The sequence below is a fragment of the Amblyomma americanum genome, chromosome 8 (assembly GCF_052857255.1).
Source record: "Amblyomma americanum isolate KBUSLIRL-KWMA chromosome 8, ASM5285725v1, whole genome shotgun sequence".
Taxonomy (NCBI): Eukaryota; Metazoa; Arthropoda; class Arachnida; order Ixodida; family Ixodidae; genus Amblyomma; species Amblyomma americanum.
This window is the reverse complement of record NC_135504.1, coordinates 26444958-26469072: the sequence shown is the minus strand read 5'-3', so window position 1 is coordinate 26469072 and position 24115 is coordinate 26444958. Positions and strand designations below refer to the sequence as shown.

The following is a 24115-nucleotide window of genomic DNA, read 5'->3' as shown; positions in this document are numbered from 1 at the left end:
GGCCATTGCCCATGTAAGTCTATGGAATTGTACGTGCGTGAACCCACATGCTAAAGTCTTGCACCGGTCAATTCGAATGGGTTCCCGAAGGGAGCTAAGTCACGTTCAGGTATGATCGGCACGTCGAGAGATCATCGAGATAGTCATGAATTCCCCTCAGTAGTCTCTCTCGAGGTTAGTGCACCTGACAACAGCGTGGGACTGCACATGTGATGACCAACAGGCGACCCCGTCTCCAAGAATAATATGACCGCGTAGTTTCGGTTTCACTTTTTTGAGCTTCATAGCAACGGTGGCTTGATAAGCCAGCCAACCGACGTTTCGTACGCCAATTGGCGCGTCCCCGCTCCGCCATTTTTGAGTGTGAAATCACTACTTCACTCGCAAAGCTGAGAAGCCCAGGGTCTGTGTGAAGCCCCAACCTTTTACGAAGCGCCAGCGCCAGAGGCCTTTCACAGCTGCTTCGTCAACGCCCAAAACTGCTCCGTCCCTCCCCCACTCCCCGCGCGCGGCTACCGATGGCGTCTGACAATAAGATCTTGTGTGCTGTTGCCTTTGAAGCGGTGTTGCCTCGAGTGCTTTCACACGTCCTGCAAGACCTACCTTTTTTTTCCCTTCTTTTTTTTTTCCGCTTCCGCCCCGCGTGGTTCCTGTTCTTCCGGTGCGCCGAAACTGCCCGCTTGTGACGTGCCGTTTGCAGTTCGTGCAGTGCGCAACGCGGTAGCGCTGAAACTCTACCTCATCGCACCGTGAAGGCTGCTGGGAAGGGCCGGCCCTTGCGATTTTGGAGCAGTTCTGCTCTGATGCTCATCACAGTATGCACGCAGTAAAGCATTGATGGAAACGTAAAAAAGTCAGTGCCTCGCCAAACTTCTCTCAAAAGCAGACATCTATTATCCAGTCTTCCACCAAAAAAATTTACTATGATGCAAGCAGTTTTTGTGGTTATTCTATAATGTGAAATTTTTTTTGTCCCTTGAAGTTTGAATTAATGGTCTTTTATTGTACAGGCACAAATTGAAGCCTATTTCTTGGTTGCCACAACTTTACCTCCGTGGCCATCTTGGTGTCATTGAGTGCATCTAAAACCAGAAAAAGCGACGAGTTTTTTTCATAATTATTTACAGCATGGTAGCATTACCCCTCTGTCATGCTGCTGATATTGAATTTTTACATTGCCATGCATGCTTCTCAAAGGTGCCTGCAACACAGGTGTCCATGCCTGAAATTTGATGTCAGACTGATGGACTGTCATGTTGCGAGCCGAATTAAAACGACACCAGAAGAGGTGTGAAATATATTTATGTACAAAGCAGCGCTCTCAAAGTAACATCAACTTCTGTGACAAAATAAAAAGATGGCATCAGAAATGGTAGTACTGTTGCAGTTCTTCAACATGTTTAATGAGCAATGGTATGATCTGAATTCCACAAATGCATCCAGGACCTCTCAAACAGAACAGCTAGTTGTGCTGCATTAAGTAAAAAATTTCAGTACCTCCGCATTAAAATGTGAATTGTGTCAAATTCTGCACAAAACATGTGCACACTGTGGTTTCATGATGACAAGAATCATTAACTTCATGAGCTGCACTTACACATCCCCCAAAGTGACTATGATGGAAATGGATACGCTGTTAAGAAAGTTGACATTGTTCTGAAAGCATTGTTCTCTGGCTATGGAGAAACGACAGCGGTTTTGGGCACTGTTGGATTTTTGCAATAAAAATAAAATGTCTCACCATATGAACAAGTCACTAGAAACAGTGAACAAGATGAAATTTAATAACTAGTGTCTAAGAAATCACATCAACAATTAAATGTGCCTTTGGATAAGGCATGCATGCTGCTAACGAAATCGTGCTAGCACAAGTGCAGAATATAACAGTGAGAGTCAGTGCCAGTGTGTTAAAACCAGGTTCAAATTTCACAAAAGTGTTGTGGGTTCCGAAAAAACTAACATGCAGCATGTTGTACAATTGATAACATTAAGCTGCTGTCTATCCATGAGTTTACGCTTTCACAGTTGAGTAATGCTGTCACTATGAGAATCTTCCCCGCTCGAATTGGCGGGGTGTTTCATTTCAATCATACAAGCTAAAAAAAATCCCTAAAAGCCGATATTTTGAAATCAAGCACTGTCTGGTATGCAAAATTTAAAGGTCTACTGATTATCAAATTGCCAGTGGCAATAATATGAACTAGTCGGGACTATTCAGGGTTGCAGGTTGCCATTAGTATAGCCCTAGTCTGCCTATGGCTGTATTTCATATCTCTCTTTTATGACTGAAGTGCCTGCATTTGTGTACTGACAGTTGCGTCAATAGAGGAGGCAGGTACACTTGGTAGTATGTGGTCTTACTGTTTGGAAAATTTGATTGTCTGCATAGTAGCACCAGAGCAGTAATTGGCTGCGTTCATCATCAGCCTGACTATGCCCACTGTAGGTCAAAAGCCTCTCCCATGTCTCTCCAATTAACAGTGTCCTTTGCCAGCTGTGACGACCGTATCCCCTCAAACTCCTTAATCTCATCAGGTGCAAAAGGGTTAACCACGGATTAACAGGGTTAGTCGCGATGTCATATCAATCGTCTGAAGCGACTGTCTTGAGAGCCTCCTTTGAAGAACGTTTGCATCAGTCCTTTGAGGCCGGCTGTAATCTTTTTCCTAACCTTCTGCCGCCCCCTGCTACGCTTGCCTTCTCTTGGAATCCACTCCGTTACCCTTAAGAACCAGCAGTTATCTTGCCTTCGCATTACATGCCTTGCATAAGCCCTTTTCTTCCTTTTGATTTTGACTAGCATGTCGTTACCACAAGTTTGTTCCCTCTCCCGCTCTGCCCGCTTTCGGTCTCTTAGCATTCCACCTATCATTTTTCTTTCCTAGCTCGCTGCGTTGTCCCTAACTTGAGCTGAACCCTTTTTGTGCACCGTAGGCGAGTACCGGTAAGATACACGTGTTTTATACTTTTCTCTTGAGGGATATTGGTAAACTGCTATTCATGATCTGAGATGCACATACATACATAATGTCATCCCCCTTTAGCTGCATTTGTTGTGTAAAACAACCTTGTTAAAAATATATATATATTCTTGTATGCCACTTTCCGGTGCATGGCCATGCCTTAAATCATATGAGGCAGGTTCCAACTGTCAATGCAGGATCAAAAAATCTTAACGCCATACTCAGGAAACGTAATCGTGCACTAACCTATATATTGGGCCAGATTTTAGCTGCTCTCATAACTTGTGGACTTTGTGGTCACAATGTTGGACACCTTCAGGTTAGATTACGCAACAATGAACATGCATAGCAGCGCCACCAAAGGCACAACTCAATTTCCAGGCAGTGACTGTTCAGAAGTCGGTTAAAGGACACAATTGTCGAGCTAGTTAAAAAGCTTCAGTGATGGTTTATGTATGTGCAGCTGTAGCTGGAGCCGCACAATTTTTTTACAAAATAGCTACACACACCTGACTTTTGGTGCCTTTGCCAAAGAACTACAAACAAAACAAATCCCCTGTGGATTTTAAACGGTCGGCAGCAAGACTTTACGGGATTCATGTACTCATTAAAAAATTTATAGTAGCACGGTTTTGCAACCAAGTTGCATAGAATTGATACCAGCAGTTTGAAATGCACATCACTACAGGCATTTCAGGTGTGTAATGAATGTGAATGCAATGAATGAAACTTTCCTCCTACACCCGCATCCCGTAAACTTTGAATGCCAAACTGTACACGTATAGCAGTGACTGGCCATGAAGTAATCAGCATAACTAATAGTTCCTAAATTTGTGGAACTGTTCATCATGGCAGTGCGGCTGTGCACAGACTAGATGGCGCTGTAGAATCAACATGTTAAATATGACTTTTATACTCCGGCAAATATGCAACTGCACACACGTATGCGTACATTAAGGCAAAGGTGGAAGCAAGTGAACATCATGCAAGTATGCTGCTGACTAGCCCACAAAAAGAGGCACTGCAATCTGCAAGTCCACGTGCGTCAGGTGACATCTCCAGGCACAGCTTGAAGAAAGCTCGCACATATACCACATAAATAGGCCTAGAGAGTGAGAACGCGTTGCAACATTAAGGTGCTTCCGGTCCAGCCTCAGCATTCATGTTCTGCATTCTATAAAATTCGACTGCGCAGGTAACATTGCATCCACTTGTAAACAGCCAAGCATCGGCACTTGCGGTGGATCATAAACTATAAATGGCGTCTTGGTGTCCATTTTGTGCTCACAGGCACAGCAGGCAGCCTGGTGGGTTAGGCAGGGTGGCAAAAGGCAGTGTTCACAAGCTTTAGACTGGCTTTACACAATCTGCTGCGAAGGTAGCTTGCAACGAGAGAAGTTTACAAACACGAGTGCATAGCACAGACAATGCCGTAGCACTACGGCATGCAATGCAGGGCTGCCTTGCAGCCTCGTGTGCTTGTGTTACACTGCCAACACATCATTCATTCCAGCACACACTCAGCTGCAAAAACCATGCTGGTGCCAGGTAATTGATCTTTCCACAGTTCCCTTACTGTGCCGTCACACACACACAAACAAGCACACACAGTCGCCAACATCACAGTTTTGCCGCACACAGCTCAGTGCTTGTCGACATTGCCGGAGCCGGCCGCTTGCCCTTCTTCTTTGATGCCACCTTGCCGACGGTCTTGGCCACGCGCCTCTTGAAGGTGCGGAACGGGCTGAACGTCGTCTTGCTGGCCGACTTCTTTGCACTGGTGACTGTCACAGCACTGGGGGGCCGCGCCCACTCTGGAAAAGGGGTGCCAAGATCGTAGGTTTCCGTCGACTCGCCCATGGACCAAGGGGGGTCCTCATCGCCCAAGTCTATTTTAGCGGTGTGCAGGGTTAAAGAAAAGGGACGGGGCAGAGAAATAAAGAAGGACAAGACCAGCTTTTCAGGCAACAGCTGCTCACTGGGCTAAAAATTAGGTTGAAGCAGGCCTGTATAGACAGGTTACCGCATTTCAACAGAGAGGCTATTTTCATTGGGAAATGGTGCTTTTATAAGCTAGAAAGGGCACAAAATGAAATGCAGTTGTGGCTACGACTAACAGTTTTCACTACCAAACCACAGTGACTGAAAATGTTTAGGGCACGGAGCCCCCGATATTGTCATCTTGAAGTCCTTTTCGGCCTTGACATTGTCTAATCGTGTGGAGGATAAAAATGTTCCATTTCTAAATCAAATTTTCTCAACAACAAATGGGTCTTTTGTTGATGAACAGATATCCAAATAGCTAAAACGACATATACAATCGATTTTTACTCATACAAATTAGATGATTTTGTTCCCATTGCACCTTTAATGCCAAGGCTACCTGGCCTATAGCACCTCACGGCCATTACAGACCAGTCTAACATAGGCTTATTCAACGGTTTCAGTGCTAAACTTGCAAGCTTATCACAACCTTGACCAAAAGAAAATGATGACTGATTTACTAACTTCATCTGAATGCGACGAAGGTGCGATTGTACTAGCGCACCTTCGTTGGCAGACTACACCGGCTACATTCCATGCATAGTGTGGTTTCCTGCTGACTGCTGCAATCTGAACATGCGACTAGAACTGGTATGGCACAAATGTTCTTTCCTTTCATATGACACAGATTTAAAGTGGTGTTAAGGGCACGTCATTTTTTCGCTTCAGCACGACGCAGGTTTCCTCCTTTCCACTGAGCTGTTGCAATTGTGAACCTGTTTCATCTTGGAAGCAATTAGTGTAACGATTTCCTTCTTCCCACATTGATGCAGCTGACGTGACACTTAGTTGCAGCTGCTGCAAAACTGGTTTCCTCCATTCCAGTTGGCAGCAGCTGATGCGAAACTGATTTTCCTCCTTTTTACCTGCCCACTGGGCAGCCTGCCACTGTCAGGCTTCAACCACGGACAGGATGGCTGTTTCGCTAGTGAGGCATGTAGTGCTAGTGCACTAAAAAAAAAAGACTAATCTGCTGTCTACCACCAGTGAGTTAACCCTTTGGCAAGGGGCTCATGTCATGCAGCGGTGAAGTTTTTACTCGCACAGGCTCCCACAAGCTCAAAGGAGAGAGCGTTCAACGGCTGCTGACTGTGCCTGTGCAACACCGGTATATTACTGCATAGTTCACCATCGACACAGCCACCTCTAGTTCTTGTGAAACAAGTCTCACTACTGTGCTGCCAACGCAGTGCTATATCCTACCTTGAAGCATCTGGGTTGCCTTACAGGCTTGATTTATGAAGCAGTGAAAGCAGTGAATTAAAATGAAGCAGTGACGACGCTGTTCTGTCACAGCAATGATTGTGGGTTTTAGTGTGTAGATCTTTTTCCTATACTACTTTAGCCCGACTTCTCCCCTTGATTCTAGGGGAAAAAAGCACAAAGACCATTTCCAAAGTTCTTTTCATGCATCTGTGGACGTAATTTGAGGCCCTGTGAAATACCAGGCCTCAGTCACCGTTCTCTGCAAGAAATGCGACTGCTCACCTCTTCGCCACCTCTGGTACTCCTTCTCCATCTGACGCAGCTCGCTTGCAGCCCTGCAAACAAAACAAGGATTATGTGATGCTTGCTGCCGTGACCAGCTGATGCATTAGACATAATACCATGGGGATTTATTAAGCAGCGTTCTGCCATGGTAAGTGATATACAAATGTGCCAGTCTGAATGGCAAGATACATACCTGCGTTGTTCGACATTGTGTTCCGCCAGGATGGCGTCCCTCTTGTTCACTATGCGTACTATCCTCACTATCAGGTCGTGCTCCCGATCCCGAACCTGTGACGTCTGCTTCTCGGCTGGAAGGGAGAAGAAAAAGAAACTGGAATTCACAAGGAATGCACCTGCGAAGAGTGTGAAAATGAGAAAAAAGAAATGCAACTGTCCGACGACCATCGACCTCGTCACTTTTGACAGTTGACCTGCACGGCTCATACTGGCAGAGACAGGTCACACTGATAGGCCCTGTGGGGCACCAAAAACTCAACTGTTGACCTAAAAAGAGACTGTCTAAGATCTCTCTGCCTGCAATGTTGTGCACTCATTGGCGAAATATATTACCACTTAACGGAAAACCATAAAGGCACCACATGCTCGAAAACAACCAGCGAACGTTTTCTTCAGCAAACCTCGAACATTCACCTAGTTTTTAGCAAGCCTAACAGTGTGCGAGCGTGATACCAACAAAATGCTTGGCACAACTGAAGGCATAAAATATTGGTTCTCATCAGGTGCTGCCAATAATAACACGCCATTTGACAAGTTTCTAAATTCTGACAACGAAAAAAACCAGTTCACAGTGACGGCGATGGCAAGGAGACGGCAACGTGCTCAATGGGAGAGAATGAAAAGGCCGCTTCTTCAAATCTTACGCAAGAATGGATTGTCTGCTTCTAAGCGGTCTGCGCCGTACGAGCCTGCGCATCCGGGCACCTTCGCGAGTTGTTTCTTCGTCGGAGCTACTGCTGCTGCTGCTACTACTGGTGCTGCTGCTACTACTGCTGCTGCTGCTCTCTTGGTCGAGCAGGCTGCTTTGCATAAGCCTGATGTACATGAGATCTGCGACTTGACGGCTTGTCATGGTGGACATGAGCAGAGGCTCTGCCAGGATGTCGTCCACGCTCATCGTGCGACGCCAACCCTGTGGTCGCTCGGGACTCGAGGAGTCGTCGCTGCTCGCCTCTTCTTGCGCCATCAGGTACCGCATCAACTTGTTGATCTGGTCGAGCGTCAGCAGAGTAAGCAGCAGCTTACTGGATATCAAGTCCTCCAGAATCATGGCTGACGCTTCCAATGCTTCGGACTTCGCGGCACGCGCTAAGCACGTTCTCACCAGTATCCGGCACCCGACAACGAAAAACGCACGCGCAAGTCAAAGCGACGCAGAAGAGATATTTGGATTCGATTGGCTCACTGGGTCGAAAACTGGATTGAACGTTACCACCTGACAAAACGAGGTTTCGGTTTCGGTTGCGCCCTTTGAGCACGTCGGAAACCAAAAAACCGAAGTTTGCCTTTGTTTACGAACCCGACCGTGGCGGCTGCGTTTTTATGGAGGAAAAACGCTCAGGCGCCCGTGTGCTGTGCGATGTCAGTGCACGTTAAAGATCCCCAGGTGGTCGAAATTATTCCGGAGCCCTCTACTACGGCACCTCTCTCTTCCTTTCTTCTTTGACTCCCTCCTTTACCCTTTCCTTACGGCGCGGTTCAGGTGTCCAACGATATATGAGACAGATACTGCGCCATTTCCTTCCCCCCAAAAACCAATTAATAATGCCTTTGTTTACCCGGGTTCGAACCCGACCGCGGCGGCCGCATTTCAATAGGGGCAAAACGCAAAGACGCGCGTGTGCAGTGCGATGCCAGTGCACGTTAAAGATCCACAGGTGGTCGAAATTATTCCGGAGCCCTCCACTAAAGCACCTCTTCCTTTCTTCTTTCGCTCCCTCCTTTATCCCTTCCCTTACGGCGCGGTTCAGGTGTCCGCCGATATGTGAGACAGACACTGCGCCATTTCCTTTCCCCAAAAATCTATTTAAATTTTCCTTTGTTCAGCATAAACTCAACGAATTTGCATGATGCAGCTTGTTCCACTCAAAAAAAAATGTTAAAATCTGTCAGAAGCAAGATTTGATATAGGCTCACAATTATTTTCAGGACACTGCCAAAAACCGCAGATTTTCGATATTTTCACCATCGTTTTGTTGCACACCAAGATGACTTCCCTGAATTTTACCTATTAGAGCGTGTATAGAAAAGAAAACAGAGTCTGATTTAACCTTGTACCAGTATAGGCACAAAAAGCCAAGCAAAACTCGTGCAACTCACGTAATTTCATGTGCAGTGAAGTCTAAATGTCTTCTGTTTTAGCAACAGAACACACAGTTTACTAGAACGCTACAGACTTGTAGGCGAACTATAGACATGTCTTTGCCCCCCCCCCACCTCCCCCCCCCCCCCCCCGTAAAAAAAAGGATAACTTTCTGGAAGCGAGCGCCCTCTGTTTTGTCTTCGTCTTTGTCCCATTGACCCGCCGCGGTGGCTCAGTGGTTAGGGCGCTCGACTACTGATGCGGAGTTCCCGGGTTCGAACCCGACCGCGGCGGCTGCGTTTTTATGGAGGAAAAACGCTAGGGCGCCCGTGTGCTGTGCGATGTCAGTGCACGTTAAAGATCCCCAGGTGGTCGAAATTATTCCGGAGCCCTCCACTACGGCACCTCCTTCTTCCTCTCTTCTTTCACTCCCTCCTTTATCCCTTCCCTTACGGCGCGGTTCAGGTGTCCAACGATACATGAGACAGATACTGCGCCATTTCCTTTCCACCAAAACCAATTATTATTATTCCCATTGTGTAGAGCTTGAATATGCCACACTAGGTAGCCAAGTCATTAGAACTATAGTTACCGTTACTTATCGGTCTTGTGTAGGGTGGCCAACCTGGCGTTAGGCCTACTTGCTTCCCTGTCCTTCCTTTCTTCTATTGCTGGCGTATTTTACAGGAATCCTTTCTATATTTTTCAAAGAAACTAACTGAAGGCACAACGCACGAAGGACGGGACAAGAAAGAGACAAACACAGCGCTGACTTATGACTGAAAGGCTTTATTGCTCGCACGCAATAAATAGGCGAAAGGGAGCACAATAAACAGAAGCACAGCATCAGTGATGATTGTCAAAAAACACACAACAACAAAAGCACACAATCGCAACCTACACAAGCGAACTGAACTGTTAAGATAGTCAATTTCTTTTGATGTTAGCGCGACGGAAGGTTTGCTGACGCAGTTTTCAAGTCCCCGGTTAATTAAAAGAGCTTCCACGATTTCCCGCGTACGTTGGTCCTTATGTTTATACAGTATTCTATACAGGAAAGCCAATGTATAACTAAATTGCTTTTGGGGGTGGTTTTAGGGATCGTTTATGCTCGCTTAGGCGATAGAACAATAAAGCCTTTCAGTCGTAAGTCAGCGCTGTGTTTGTCTCTTGCTTAGTCCCTTCATTTGTGCGCTGTGCCTTCAGTTAGTACCATGTACCGACTAGCCCAGACAAACACCTTATTGCAGTATATATTAAAAGGAAATTGCTGGTTAGCGTTGAAGAGACGATTTTTTCGGCATTTGACAATGTTTTACGCACGTTTAAAGTGTACACCAAAATGCATATGTTGGCAACAGTAGCTTGAGACTAGAGTTTCTTGTTAACGCAGTAAACTTCGCCAGTATCGGTCCTTTGGTAGCAGTAGTTGTAATGGTTTCCTGACAGCATTTCTACATTATTCATGTATTCGGATAGCGAAACCGGAGTACGGTCGAGTCGAAATTACCCCTTTGCTCTGTCCTCATCCAGGACGAAGCTAGAAGTGGCGGCACACTTCGCTTCGCTTTAGAAGCATATGCCGTCTAGTTACTGCGTCAGCTTAAGTTTTTTACTCACGTGGCAACGATGTGATCCAGTGCATCTGCTTTCTTAGCCTGTTAGACTCCTCTTGGAGCAGCACGTCTTGCAACCTGCGTGAGGTGTTTTGTTAAAGTGCGCGTGAGTGGCGGTGCCTTGCTTGTACGCTATTGAAGAATAGTTTTTCCCAACACCATGCATGAATAGCGATACAGCTGAGGAAGCGTTGACTATGCTTTCTTTTTTTTGTATGTTTAAGGGGTGCCAATATCGCTACGGGCGTAATATCATGGTCGTCTCTTTCCGCAGATACAGTAGATTGATTTAAATACATCATTAAGCTCGAAGGGGCTGCGAAACCACACTATAAAGCTAAAGAAAGCTTGCTGAAGGCTTTTAAATAGTTAGAAAAAGTGTTTTAGAAGAGTAAGAAGAGTGTCAAATTGTGCCACCGATATTTTCTAGTGTTCAAGATATGATAGCTCGGGTCCGGAAACGCGATAAAAATGAGCTTTGGCGAAATTTAATTTCCGAAGCACTGAGGAAAATTAAAGCCTCGATCCTCTTTGCTACAATGTAGGCTTGTGTCCGCTGGTTGCACTGTTACGAATGCTAATAAGCTGGCAAAAGTGCACCCAAATTCGTTCGCCCTTTTCTTAATGCGTTAGCATTAGAGCCTCAATGTCGGAAAAATGTGTCCGTCCGTCCATCTGTCCGAGCCCCTCGGTTGGTAGGTGGCGAAGTGGAGAGCTGTAAGTCTCTCTCCACTGTCAGGGGTGATGGAAGACGGAGTACGTAATGGAAGTGTCCGACATAGTTTCTGCCACCTCGGGTTCTCTAACGTATACTGACACGCCACCGCTGCTGGGGCTCGATCCCGCGCCTTTGAGCGCAGCGGCCGAACGCCCTAGCCACCAGGCCGCCGCAGCAGGTCACGAAAGTGGCGGAGTGGATTCATAGAAGGCATGTGAGCAATTAAAAACTAGGAGACAAATATCGCCGCTCTGATATGAAGGAGATGGTACTGTCGGTCTGTTCTCATCCCAATAGGCATTAAAACCTCCATGGACATTCTTCGGACGTTGAGGATGTCCACAGGACGTCCAACGGAGTTCCAGTGCCCATTGTGGTGACAGCACACAGCCGATCACAAGGTAAGAGGGTCGAGTGCGACCCACCTGTAGACGAGGTGGTTTGCCCTGGCCACCAGGTGGCTGTGCATCCTCTGAACCTGGAACAGGCCCTCTTCCACTTCCTCTACCGCCTTGCGGCCGGGCGTCGAGAACTGGCGAAGGGCGCTGGTGTCGGCCAGCGCCGCGCGCCGGACGTTGCGCACCTGGCGGGCGTACGCCACGCCCATTTCGGTGAGGAGGTCCATCTCTCGGAAGCGGAACGGGTCGCTCGACGACGACGAAGGGCGGCTCTGCTGGTGCAGCAGCGGCGGAGACCTGGGCGGGATGCCGTGGTCGATCACGGCTACAATGGCCGAAGGCGGCGGCTCGGCCGAGGCACGGCGTCGTCGAACTGGCCGCTCAGGAGGCCCGGCGGCTGCCAAGAAGAAGCAAACACAGGATACAATTACATTAATCGAATGCAAAAAAAATTGGCAGTGGCTTAACTTGGCTAACCTTGGAATTCAGCGAAGAGCAAGCACGCTTGCTAAGCGTCTGGGGCTCGTCCATGGCAGCTCTGCTACACACACACTCGCGACAGCCGTTCTATATATACACCCACACGACCACGTGGCTGTGACGTGGTATCACATGGTCCTACGACACCCTCATCGGATGTCATCACGTGGCTTCACATCACCCCATCGGATGTTCTTAAGGTCAAAGGTCAAACGGTCAACTAAATGTGATGGGTCAAGGTCAGGGCTCAAGGGTTCGACACCATAACTGTACCACATAGGGTCATACACGGCTAACGTGGTTGGGCTGAAGGTTGCTGAAGGTCATTTTCCGGCCTACGCGACAACTGCTTTACTTGGCGAAGTGAATGCTTTTCGCTTCAATAAATAAAACCTTCAGGTCCAAAACAGAAAGAGAAACCTAAAAAATGATAGGGTTTTAGCATAGTTTTAACGCAGAAGGCCAGGCGAGGGGCCTTTCTCCTCGGAGTGAAGGCCCGATTTAAACACCGCCAATGATGAACGCTTTGCCCAGACAAAGACAAGTCCTCTTGTCAAAACGTTGGCAAGCACCCTGAGGCTTTCCCCACTCTGTAGTTCAATTTGTGTGTATCAAGAAACCATCCGCCTCCCCTTCCTCTACCATATATTCTCTACGCAGCTATTTTTTTAAGGAGTTCTGGCGAGCACATCTGACGCGGTCACGACCGCAGGGCGCGGCATGCAAGCATCATCAACTACTCTTAGTGTGAAGCTCGCAACCACATTTTTTACGCCAACGAACTTCCTGACTGAAGGCTCCGATTTCGTTGGCCAGCACTGCTGACCAGCACTCGCTCGTCGCTCACTCAAGGAGTGTTCTCTCGTACGGGAACCCGCCGTGGACACTCGGAGGATCTGGCGTCCCAAGATCGCGCAATAAAATAACGGCCTCGGCGGGCAGCGCTTCGATGGATGCGAAATTGACATCCCCGTCCTATGCCACATGGCAGCTTCTCGAAATAATAATAAAAAAAAAAACATTACGCCCGTGTGCTGTGCGATGTCGATGCACGTTGAAGAACGCCGGTAGTCGAAATTAACCCTCCACTGCGGCACTCTCTCCCTCAGTCTTCCCCTTCTCCTACATCTCTTCCCCCGGCGCCCGCGAGCGTTCCTCATATCTGCCCGCCCAGTCTAAGAGTTTGGTGATCACAGCACATGGCTCACACTTCGATAGGATTGGGATAGTGACACACTGCATCCGGTTGCCGCCAACGAACTGCCACGCCAGACACCAATAGGCACCGGAACTCTCTTGGACGTCCCATGGACGTCCCGAACATCCACAGGACATCCAAGGAGGTTTCAGTGTTCATTGGGACGGCACCGCTGCTGTTAGCGACAATCAGTGAGCACAGGACTATTGTGCTCCTTATTCTAACTATTAATATTGTTAGCATTGCGAAACATGAAGAAAGAGGGAATGAAAATACGAAGGGAAAAGACGCTGCGATTTGCCTGGACCAATAGAATACGGTTCATCAACGACAGTCCTCGGCTGGAAAAAGAAAACACTGCAAATAAATGCGTGTGGAGGCTGCATTGCACTGTAGTCCTATTTATATTATATTGCGCTGGACGGAAGGAATACACACCGTGCAACGGAGTGCAGTCACCGGTACGGCACACAGAGAACCTCTTTACGAAAACAACGCTGAGTGCGCATCCAACCAACCTGGACATGACATCACGGGAGCCGCGCCAAGTGAAACGCTATGCGCATGCGCAGAAGGGCAGGCGCAGCCGTCGAGCACCGCGAACAACGTGAGGCCCACTCGACAGCAGCAGCGCAGTCTCGCCCGTACCTTTAAAAAGCACGGGACGCGGTGCAGCTATCGACTAAATTGCTTTTTCCTTCCCTCCAGCTTTTCAAGGCTGATTGACGCGGGCAGAAAGAAATGTTGTCCCTACCTTTTCCGAACGTCATACTTTTTAAATTTTTGAAACTCCTCTCTGTGTGCCGCGCTCTCGTACGTGTGTATACTGCCGGTACATACGTGCACACCTCTGTACGCTGCGTGTCACCGACGTCTGTGCACCTTGCTGCTATTACAATGCGGAATAAAATGAAAAGAACGGTGGACAAGCCAATCTACCGGCCTGCTAAATGTCAAACGGTTTTTCTCGTGGGGAGCAGCTGTGACGTCGCCAAAACTTATCAACGACGTCATATTCGGGACCATGCCATAGCTCTTGGCCCCCTGCGTATATAGCTACTAATATATGCACCGTGTTTTAAGAGTGAAGAAGAAAAAAGGAAAACAGAACGGGGATCGTTTTGAAATCTACAGCTGCGCACATTGTCGCGTACCATTTGGCAGTTGCACGTACTATACTGGGTGAGAGGCAATTAGAGCTTCAAGACTCGGCAAGTACTCGACTCCATTCAAGCGATGTGTGCGCCTAATACAGACCTTTCCAATGCGCGCTTCCCGGACCTTAGGACTGCTGTTTACTGAGCGGTAGCGCGGTCTAAGCACTATCGCGAACTCCCTGAACCGGATTGCAGCAGTACAGAGAAGGGGTGTTCCGTCATCTGCGTGCCCACGGTCGGAAGGTTTCGAAAACATGCTATAGGAGACTGCCCAATTATGACTCGGGAGTCTTACAAGTTGTACGCTTGATGACCTTCGGGAGCATCGTTGTAATCTTGTCCGCTAGACATGGGGCATTACGTATATAATTGGTTTTTTGGGGGAAAGGAAATGGCGCAGTATCTGTCTCATATATCTTTGGACACCTAAACCGAGCCGAAGGGAAGGGTAAAGGAGGGAGTGAAAGAAGAAAGGAAGAGAGAGGTGCCGTAGTGGAGGGCTCCGGAATAATTTCGACCACCTGGGGATCTTTAACGTGCACTGACATCGCACAGCACACGGGCGCCTTAGCGTTTTTCCTCCATAAAAACGCAGCCGCCGCGGTCGGGTTCGAACCCGGGAACTCCGGATCAGTAGTCGAGCGCCCTAACAGGGCATTCCGTTAATTGCAAGAAAATCAAGAATGAGCGTGAAATGCAATCAAAACGACAGTGCAGATGCGTTTACGCTGAAGTAGGCTACTGGTGTGTCAGTTTATAAGGAGAGAAGAAATATTCACAGGGACGCCTAATTCATTTATGTGTTGCCAGTGTGGTAGCATCAGTTGCAGTCGATGCCTTTACCGGAAGTGGCGTCAGTTCCGGTCTGTCTACGTCAAATTCTTCCAGCCAACCCATAGGGGATGCTCCCGTTTTTTGACGTCACAGCCTTCCATCCAAAGGGAATGCTCCGATCTGGTGCTGTCAGTTCCCTCCAGCCAACGGGTGAATTTTATGACCGACGACACAATTTCCGAGTTCCGTTGCCTCCTTTGTCACTTAATAATCGTTGCTGTTAATTGGCTAATGGGGTAATGAACTAACCAGTCAATTGATTTGGTAATTAATCGCCAGCTATTTCATTAATATTTAATCGCAAGTACATTAGTTATTATTAATCAATTACTTGCGTTATAAATTAATCAATTAATTTCACTATTTTTATTTGTACAGTTCTGAAAGAATTACTAGTAATTCGCCAATTTCGTGAATTACTCGGAGTAATTAGCGAAATTATTTGCCTTGTTATTTAATTATTTTATTTAGTAATTCGGTCCTTTAAACTTTCCATTCAATCATAATTATTCATTACAAATCATAATTACTTTCGTACTGGATGATCGGCAGTTCATGAGTACACGCTCTGTCCACAGCCCGTGGTGATACGTCCTGTCCACACCGCTCGTGAGACGAGAAATGCTTTGGTATTAAAAACAGGATCGAACAATACGTAATAGTAAGGCATGCAGGACGGAATACAGAAGGCCAATTCACTTACAGCATGCACGGAAGTACGCCCCCAATAATGCTGCACGTGTGCAGGGAACTACGTACATTCTTTGCGTTTCCGCGAGGGGAATAAATTCAGGAGGAATCCTTTGACTCTGTGCATTACTTGCATACACGTGCCGTGCACATATCTGGAAAAAGAAAACACGGCGAATAAATGCGTGTGGAGACCTTCAGAGGCGTGGTATACGCCGTCAGTGGCATAGCCAGAAATATTTTTCACGGGGTATTATATACGCCGCCGGTAAAAAAAAATAAAAGAAAGAAAGCAAGCGCCCAAACAAAATTTTCGTCGTTTGCGTTTTGCGGGAATTTACTCTCTTGCATCCGCATATTTAGTTCAGGAGACGCAACGATAACTTCAGCGTAGTGGCGCCATCTGGCTTTTAGAATAGGAACCATTTTTGTGAACAAACGGTCACTCTTTTTTCATTTTTACATTTTAGTATATCGATGCTATGTGTAAATAGCGTGGGCGAAAAAAAGGCTGAAAGGAGGGGGGATGGGGATGCAGCGTTTAGAAAATTTAGGGGGTGTTCTGACACCGAAACTACCCCCCCCCCCTCCCCCATACGGCGTCCTTCATACGCCGTGGCTGAAATGCTATCGCACACTGGAGACGCTTCACGCAGATGTTGGGCTGCACTCTAAACACGAATACGTCTATATGGGAGTAAAAGGGGAGGAAACTGTCCTCAAAAAAGGGAGTGCCCTAGAGGACAAATTACTCGATTTTTACTCGTTTCTGTTTAGAGTCTATTAGAGAAGTGTTGCGAAGTTGGGCTTTTGAAGAGTGATTATTTTCAAACTGGGCAAAAAAAGGAAATAAAACATAACGACAGGTATGTTTTGCTGTAAAACTGATAATGTTAAACTCATAATGTTAACATTATGAGTTTTATAGCAAACCATATCGGGCGTTATGTTTTGTTATTTTTTTTGTGGAACAATAACTGTTGCACAAAAATTCAATGGAAAATGGCGTGCTTTCACATGAATATAAAGAGAAGTCGTGAATGCAATGGCCAGAAAGCAGCGAATTTAACAATACCAACATCTCAGACTGAGTGTAAGCATTGCAACTTCGTTTTTCTTAAGTTCAGTAGTTTTTGACGGGTTAAGCTAACTGGCGAAGGTTCTAATGTGTGCCTTGATTTTGTTTACTAGTAACGAAATTTCCTGGGGTAAATTTGAGGGAAACTAAACGTATGGTCGAGCCACGGCGGCAAAACCACTCGTCTAAGCCACTTTCGCGAGCATGTCTATCTGCGCTTCCCAGTCCTAAAGTAAACATATTTTGTCGATTTGGTTCGTGCTTTGCCGCATGACGGGCACTGTACATAAAAGGAGTTCATACGTCCACTATATGATCTAGGCCTATTTCAAAGGCTGCCCTGAGTTACAACGCCTGAAGCCACGACTTTGACGCAGCTGAAGTGCAAAAGCATGCCGCAGAAGAACTTGCAAGCTGATAGTGAGAAAAAGGAAATACGCACTAAGGAGAACCAGAGAGAAGTCGAGGCAGAGAAGGTCAAGTCTGAGACCTTAAAGCGACCAAACTAGGTTGCCTAATAGAGTTTTCCATTCATCCATTAGGACAGCATATAAATCCGGCATGGACATAAGAAGGAAATGACGTTTCAGGCGTGTTTCCGGTGCATTCGATGAGCTGAAACTTCTGCGTCGAATTGTTTAGCAATGTCTAAAGGTGAAAAAATCATCGTAAAATGAGGACTATGGCCGTGGTAACACATTGAATCATATAGCATAATTTCCGCCGTTTCTTCAATGCGGGTGAAATAACTGAGAGCATCACAGTTAGTTAAATCAACTCGTAATGCCAAAAGGGGAAAAATAATCAGAAAACAGTCGCCCGCACTGCTGCAGAATTGTTTCACGCATTCCAAAGTTCTTGGTTCGACCATGAATTCTCAGGAGTTCATAAAAGGCAGCACATTTGCTTGATAAAAACGAGGCACAGCACAAGAGGGGACAGGAAGCGAACAAGAACCACGCAGGCAAAACAGTGATTGCCTCATGTAGGTTGTCATTAATGATCGCCAGTTTTTCATGCACCGAAGCGACACATACGGGGTACGAAGAAGGTCCAGGTAGAAAGATCCCATTTTTTTTTCGACAGTTTAGATTTTTTTTTTGAGCTAGCACGCCACTCTCACTACGCTTTATTTATAACGTATGTCGCATTGATAAGCTCAATTATTCACACTTGCGATCAGCATTTTTTTAGACAACGTTTCCTAGATATCTGTCAAGTTCGTGACGTGAGATTTCGTTCAATATATATATATATATATATATATATATATATATATATATATATATATATATATATATATATATATATATATATATATATATATATATATATATATATATATATATATATATATATATATATATATATATATATTAAGGAAGCCAACAGTCACCAAAAGCAAGGTGCATAGGGGAATGTTTTTCTATTTTTTAAAATTTCTAATGCCAATCAATTGTTTTTTTAAAGAAAATTACTTATAAACCAGCAGAAAAAACAACCATGCCGCCGGTGGGATCCGAACCCACGACCTCCGAATATCGCGTCCGGTGCTCTTACCAACTGAGCTACGGCGACGGCTGTCCACTCTGCTGCTTTCGTGGGTACTTATGTTTTGCGTGTAAGAGAACCTTGAGAGTGTATATATATATATATATATATATATATATATATATATATATATATATATATATATATATATATATATATATATATATATATATATTAGCAGACAAGGTAAAGGAAATGAGCGGCTCGTTTGACAAACTTATGAAGGGAGCCAACAATCACCGAAACAAAGGTGCATAGGGGAATGTTTGATTTTTTTTTTATGTGTAGGGCTGAGCAGTGGGATAATGATACTTCGATTTATCTATCGCTTAAAGAAAATTACTTATAAAGCAGGAGAAAAAACAACCATGCCTCCGGTGGGATCCGAACTCACGACCTCCGAATATCGCGTCCGGTGCTCTGCCAACCGAGCTACGGCGACGGCTGTCCAAGATATGGAAAAACGTTAATAGCAAAAAAATTGAAAGCCTCACAACGGGAGATCTGTGGATATGTTGATTTTTATAGTGGAAGCTTACAATAACGTGTCCAGCATTCTCAGACAAACATTTTGAAAACTGAAACTTTGAAAGACAAATTGAAAGTCTTTCTTATGGAAATGTTAAAAGTAATGGTCCATTCTTCTAATAGGTAGCACAATCTTTCTTTCAAAGTGTTTCCATCGACTGCATCGAACAGTCAAGACTGCCATAGAAAACCAATGGGGAACGATTTTGACGATAGCAAAAACGTTAATAGAAAAAGGTACAAGACTGCCGTCGGGTGATCTGCGGGTATATTGATCGTTATAGCGAAATATTACAGCAAATGAAAAAAAAATTGCGTGAATAAACTCCTCCCCGTTCAAAAATGCTTTTGTCCACAATTGTTGGGTATGATGTTGCGGTGAGCATTGCGTTTCTTCTAACCATCGACTCCCTTAACGTTATTGCTTTGGACTGCAGTGCACGCACAGACGAAGGACAATTGGGACGCGCAAACAAGCGCCTGCTCGTGAGCATAGCGGCCACGCCGACGACGTTATACGCCGCGCGCGCGTACACAGACGCAGGCGATCCGATCAGCCTTGATCTCGACACTGGCCGGCTGCAGAGTCGCGCATCGCACGTCGGACAGCGCCATCCAGAGCGCGCCCACCTGGCGGCAAATCAAGGCCCGGAAGGTATATACAGCAAACGGAACACTGCTGCTGCGCAGCGGGTGTATACGCATGTATCGCGCTGCCGTTGGCACTTCTGAGCGCGCCGGTCCGAAGAACTAACACTCGCGAACTCATCAGCCGAAGCGTGGACCACGTCAGAGGAATCTTTTTTATGCGGCGGAAGGGCCGAGGCGGTATAGAAGGAGTGAATTGGCTGACGGGAAGGCATACGAGATGGACATGAATCTACTGAGTTAATGGGGCTTCTATCATGATTCGCTAGGCTATACTCACTGTCGCAATATCCGTTTGACTCACTCGCTCGCTCGCTCGCTCGCTCGCTCACTCACTCACTAACTCACTCACTCACTCACTCACTCACTCACTCACTCACTCACTCACTCACTCCAAGCACTCATTCACTCACTCACTCACTCCAAGCACTCACTCACTCACTCCAAGCACTCACTCACTCTCACTCACTCACTCCAAGCACTCACTCACCCACTCACTCACTCACTCATTCACTCACTCCAAGCACTCACTCATTCACTCACTCACTCCAAGCACTCACTCACTCACTCACTCACTCACTCACTCACTCACTCCAAGCACTCACTCACTCACTCACTCACTCACTCACTCGCTCGCTCGTTCTTTCACACTTATTCTGCCGTTTTCTCGCTCGCTCTGTGGCTCACTTGAGCCTGTTTCGCATGCAAGCGAAAACGCTCGCGATTTCTGCCGCCGCCAAGCCGTCGCGGCCAGAGCGACGAGGTTCCAAAAGCTGGAAATTTTTTTGCCGCTCAGTGGCTGAATTCGCTCACAGTCGCTTGCATATGAGCGAGCGTTTACACCCAATTCAGTCATTTAGCGCACCGCACCAAGCTGTTGAGGTATAGTAGACACAAACTTGAGCTTTTAGCGGCGACATTCACAATTTGCTATTTTTGCCTCCTATGTCCCCAAATAGCACGCATAAAATGGCGCGCTTAACAGGGTGCTAACCGAGAGAAAAAAGGGACCATCAGTCGCCGCGAGGCACTGGCTGACATGTGCGTCAGAAGCCGGTATACAAGCTTCAGCGTCGAACACGGTTCGGCTTCCCTGACTTGCGTGTTTGATATCGCAGGAAGAGGAGGACGCATTGGCTTCACCAGCGTCTGCAGTCACGGCGCTACTAGATTTACTTTGGCGCCCAGGCTACATCGCATGCCAGCGGTGAGAAAACCTCAACGACGAACAACTAATCTAGCCCGCCGCGGTGGCTCAGTGGTTAGGGCGCTCGACTACTGACCCGGAGTTCCCGGGCTCGAACCCGACCGCGGCGGCTGCGTTTTTATGGAGGCGAAACGCTAAGGCGCCCGTGTGCTGCGCGATGTGAGTGCACGTTAAAGATCCCCAGGTGGTCGAAATTATTCCGGAGCCCTCCACTACGGCACCTCTCTCTCTCTCCCTTTCTTCTTTCACTCCCTCCTTTATCCCTTCCCTTACGGCGCGGTTCAGGTGTCCAACGATATATGAGACAGATACCGCGCCATTTCCTTCCCCCCCCCCAAAAAAAAAGAACAATTATTAACAACTAAACAATGCCAGCATGATAGTGCGACTCTACAGTCAGGGCTGTGAACTGCAGACGAGCTCGAAAAGTCTTCACTGGCAGAGAGAGCACAAAACAATGCGATGCATAGTAACATCACTGTATAGACGACACCGGCTTGGAAATAAGTAAAGGAAGTAAACATGTATTCCTGTTGCTCGGATAGTGTAAACATTTCGACGAATAACGCGAGCCTCTTTTCGTGCCTGCATTCCGATACTCCCAGTCAATGCCCCTTGCGCCGTATCCGGACTTTTAAAACAGGTGCAGCTGCGGGCAGGTGAACGACATCTCATGATTGGAGAGCGAAAATCGTGTAACCATTCTTGCGGCTGTGCTAAGCGAGCAGGAACACACGTGCAGTCTATTCTCACGTCGCGTACTGTTTTAGGGGAACAAAGGGGATGAAATTCGCCGTTCCAATCAAGAGACGGCTTGTTTGTTTTCCTTCTGTTGAAAAGAGTGAGCAATGAACGAGAAAGGCGAACACCCGATCAAGGAAGAAATTGAGAAAAGTTTGAAGGTTGCGGCTTGCATGCCGACTTGCACGAGAAACAGGAGTAATAATAATAATAATTGGTTTTTTGGAGAAAAGGAAATGGCGCAGTATCTGTCTCATATATCGTTGGACACGTGAACTGCGCCGTAAGGGAAGGGATAAAGGAGGGAGTGAAAGAAGAAAGGAAGAAGGAGGTGCCGTAGTGGAGGGCTCCGGAATAATTTCGACCACCTGGGGATCTTTAACGTGCACTGACATCGCACAGCACACGGGCGCCTTAGCGTTTTGCCTCCATAAAAACGCAGCCGCCGCGGTCGGGTTCGAGCCCGGGAACTCCGGGTCAGTAGTCGAGCGCCCTAACCACTGAGCCACCGCGGCGGGGCCGAGAAACAGGAGCAGAAATGTTTTTGCCGCCACTTCACACAGTCCCAAACTCTTGGCACTGCAAGCTTTAGACACACATCTAAAGCAGCCACTTTGAATGAATGAATGAATGAATGAATGAATGAATGAATGAATGAATGAATGAATGAATGAATGAATGAATGAATGAATTGGTGTTTTGAGGCAATTTACTTCCCCTGACATGCATGATGCCCGTGGTGATTCCGTGTCCTTTCTCGCAGCAAAAGTCATGCACTATACCCATGCTAGTTGCACGACGTGACGGATGGAATGAGGATATTAAACTTCCGATAAACTGCCACGGAAGCAACTAGCTTCTTTTACACGAGAGCAATGGTACTTGTGTGAGGAACAAACTAAAACTGGAATAGAGATACCCTGTACCTCACTTCAGTGCGACTGTATCTGCAGAATATACTTTCGGCAGGAAACGATTAATAACTTCCGCACTTTACAAAGGGCAGAGAGACAGGTAGTCACTTTATTCTATCGCACGAACTTGCGTACCGAGAATTCGATAGCTTCCGTCCTAATCATCGCCAAAGACATGAACCCTCTTAATTAACGCGGCGAACAGCCCTTGAGTGGTATACATACGGCGGGTAGCGAGCGTGGCCTGGATTCTATGCTTCCGTATTCTTTATTTATTCTTGATTATTTCCGCCTTCATCATTTGCCCAACGGTATCCACGCAACTGCCCCGAACTGACAGTTGGCGCGGCTGACGATAAGGCTGGAACTTATCGGCACAAAATGGATCGCTGCATTTTACCCACACACAAGTTCAAGGCTCATCAGTGCGTGACAGAATCTCGAAGAAAGACGTGATGCTGTCGAGGATAACGCCGTTTACATGCCTTTAGCAGTCCTCTTCCCATTCCCCACCTCCAGTCGCCCAATACAGCAGCTTTTGCTTTGTAAAAAAAAAATGAAATCTAAAGATCAAGAGGGTATCAAACAATGTGAAGCGGAGCTTCTGCGTCAGGAGTACGACTTTGTTCTTCTTCAGGATGAGATCCTCGTGCATCAGGGGTTTGGCGCCGTTTCTGCTGCACTAAAGGGTGTTGTTGCTGTTTCCTCCGTTATGCAGCCTCCGCTTCAACCGCGCGAAATGCTAGATTTTGGCGCCTTTTTCGCCGCGCTTCGACATCGGCTGTACGCCTGGCTGCTGCCGCATCGCTAGTCAAAAGAATCGGGAGTCTTCATAGCATATGCTAGAACACGACCGAGTGCGAAAGCTGCCGCAAGCACAAGTGTCTCGCGCGCCGGGAAGGGCCCTAGCCATGGCGTCTCCTTGCTGAGAAATAAATAGGGCCCATAGGAGGATCGTCCTTATCCTCTCGCATTCCTTCGCTAGCTCCGACGCGAGCGCTAGTTCGTGTCGCTCTCGCCAGGGGCGCTACTGCTGCACGCATCTTCCTCTCCCCCTCTCATTTCTCTCTCGCACTCCTTCGCTCCTGTCACAACGCCAACAACCGCCTTTGCAGCAACATGAGCTATAGTGCTAACGCAGTAAAAGATGATATATTTTAAACTCAATTCCGCCTTAAGCTCGGAGAGCCTGTGGCGTGTCGCGCAGGATGGAGCGCACAGCGATGAGCATACCAACGCATTTTTTGGTGTCGAAATGCATACTTTGTCCAAGTGAGCGCTAATGATGCTAACGGTTCTTCATTGTTAAACTTGAGCGCAAACAGAGGAGGACTGGGAAAGGTGAATGCACACACGAGCGCTTGCAAACGACAGCCTCTGTTCAATGTGTGAGGTTTGTATAGAAGATTTCAAATAAAACCTTTTTAAAGATTGTGTTCTTGGTTTCCGCGAAGTAGGCACACGGACATACTCAAACACGCAAACTACGAATAGGCGGTACACCAGAACGACCGTTTTAGAGCTCTGGTCTTGACAGGTT

General features: G+C 46.9%; 1 protein-coding gene across 8 annotated transcripts in view; it reads right to left on the bottom strand.

The window, feature by feature from the left end:
• Positions 1-3852: 3852 nt before the first annotated feature.
• Positions 3853-24115, bottom strand: part of LOC144101185 (uncharacterized) — a 48002-nt gene continuing 27739 nt past the window's right edge. For 2 of the 8 annotated variants that reach the window (XM_077634239.1, XM_077634238.1), the window contains exons 2-7: positions 15978-16063; positions 11577-11946; positions 10438-10511; positions 6691-6805; positions 6495-6547; positions 3853-4852 (exon numbers count right to left, since the gene is read on the bottom strand). In XM_077634239.1, coding sequence (XP_077490365.1) covers positions 4584-4852; positions 6495-6547; positions 6691-6805; positions 10438-10511; positions 11577-11946; positions 15978-16044 — 948 coding nt within the window. In that variant the 5' untranslated portion in view covers positions 16045-16063 and the 3' untranslated portion in view covers positions 3853-4583. Of the gene's footprint in view, positions 4853-6494; positions 6548-6690; positions 6806-10437; positions 10512-11576; positions 11947-13665; positions 13888-15921; positions 16064-24115 lie in introns of those variants that run through there. The other 6 variants (XM_077634241.1, XM_077634236.1, XM_077634240.1 and 3 more) reach the window with 5 other exon arrangements.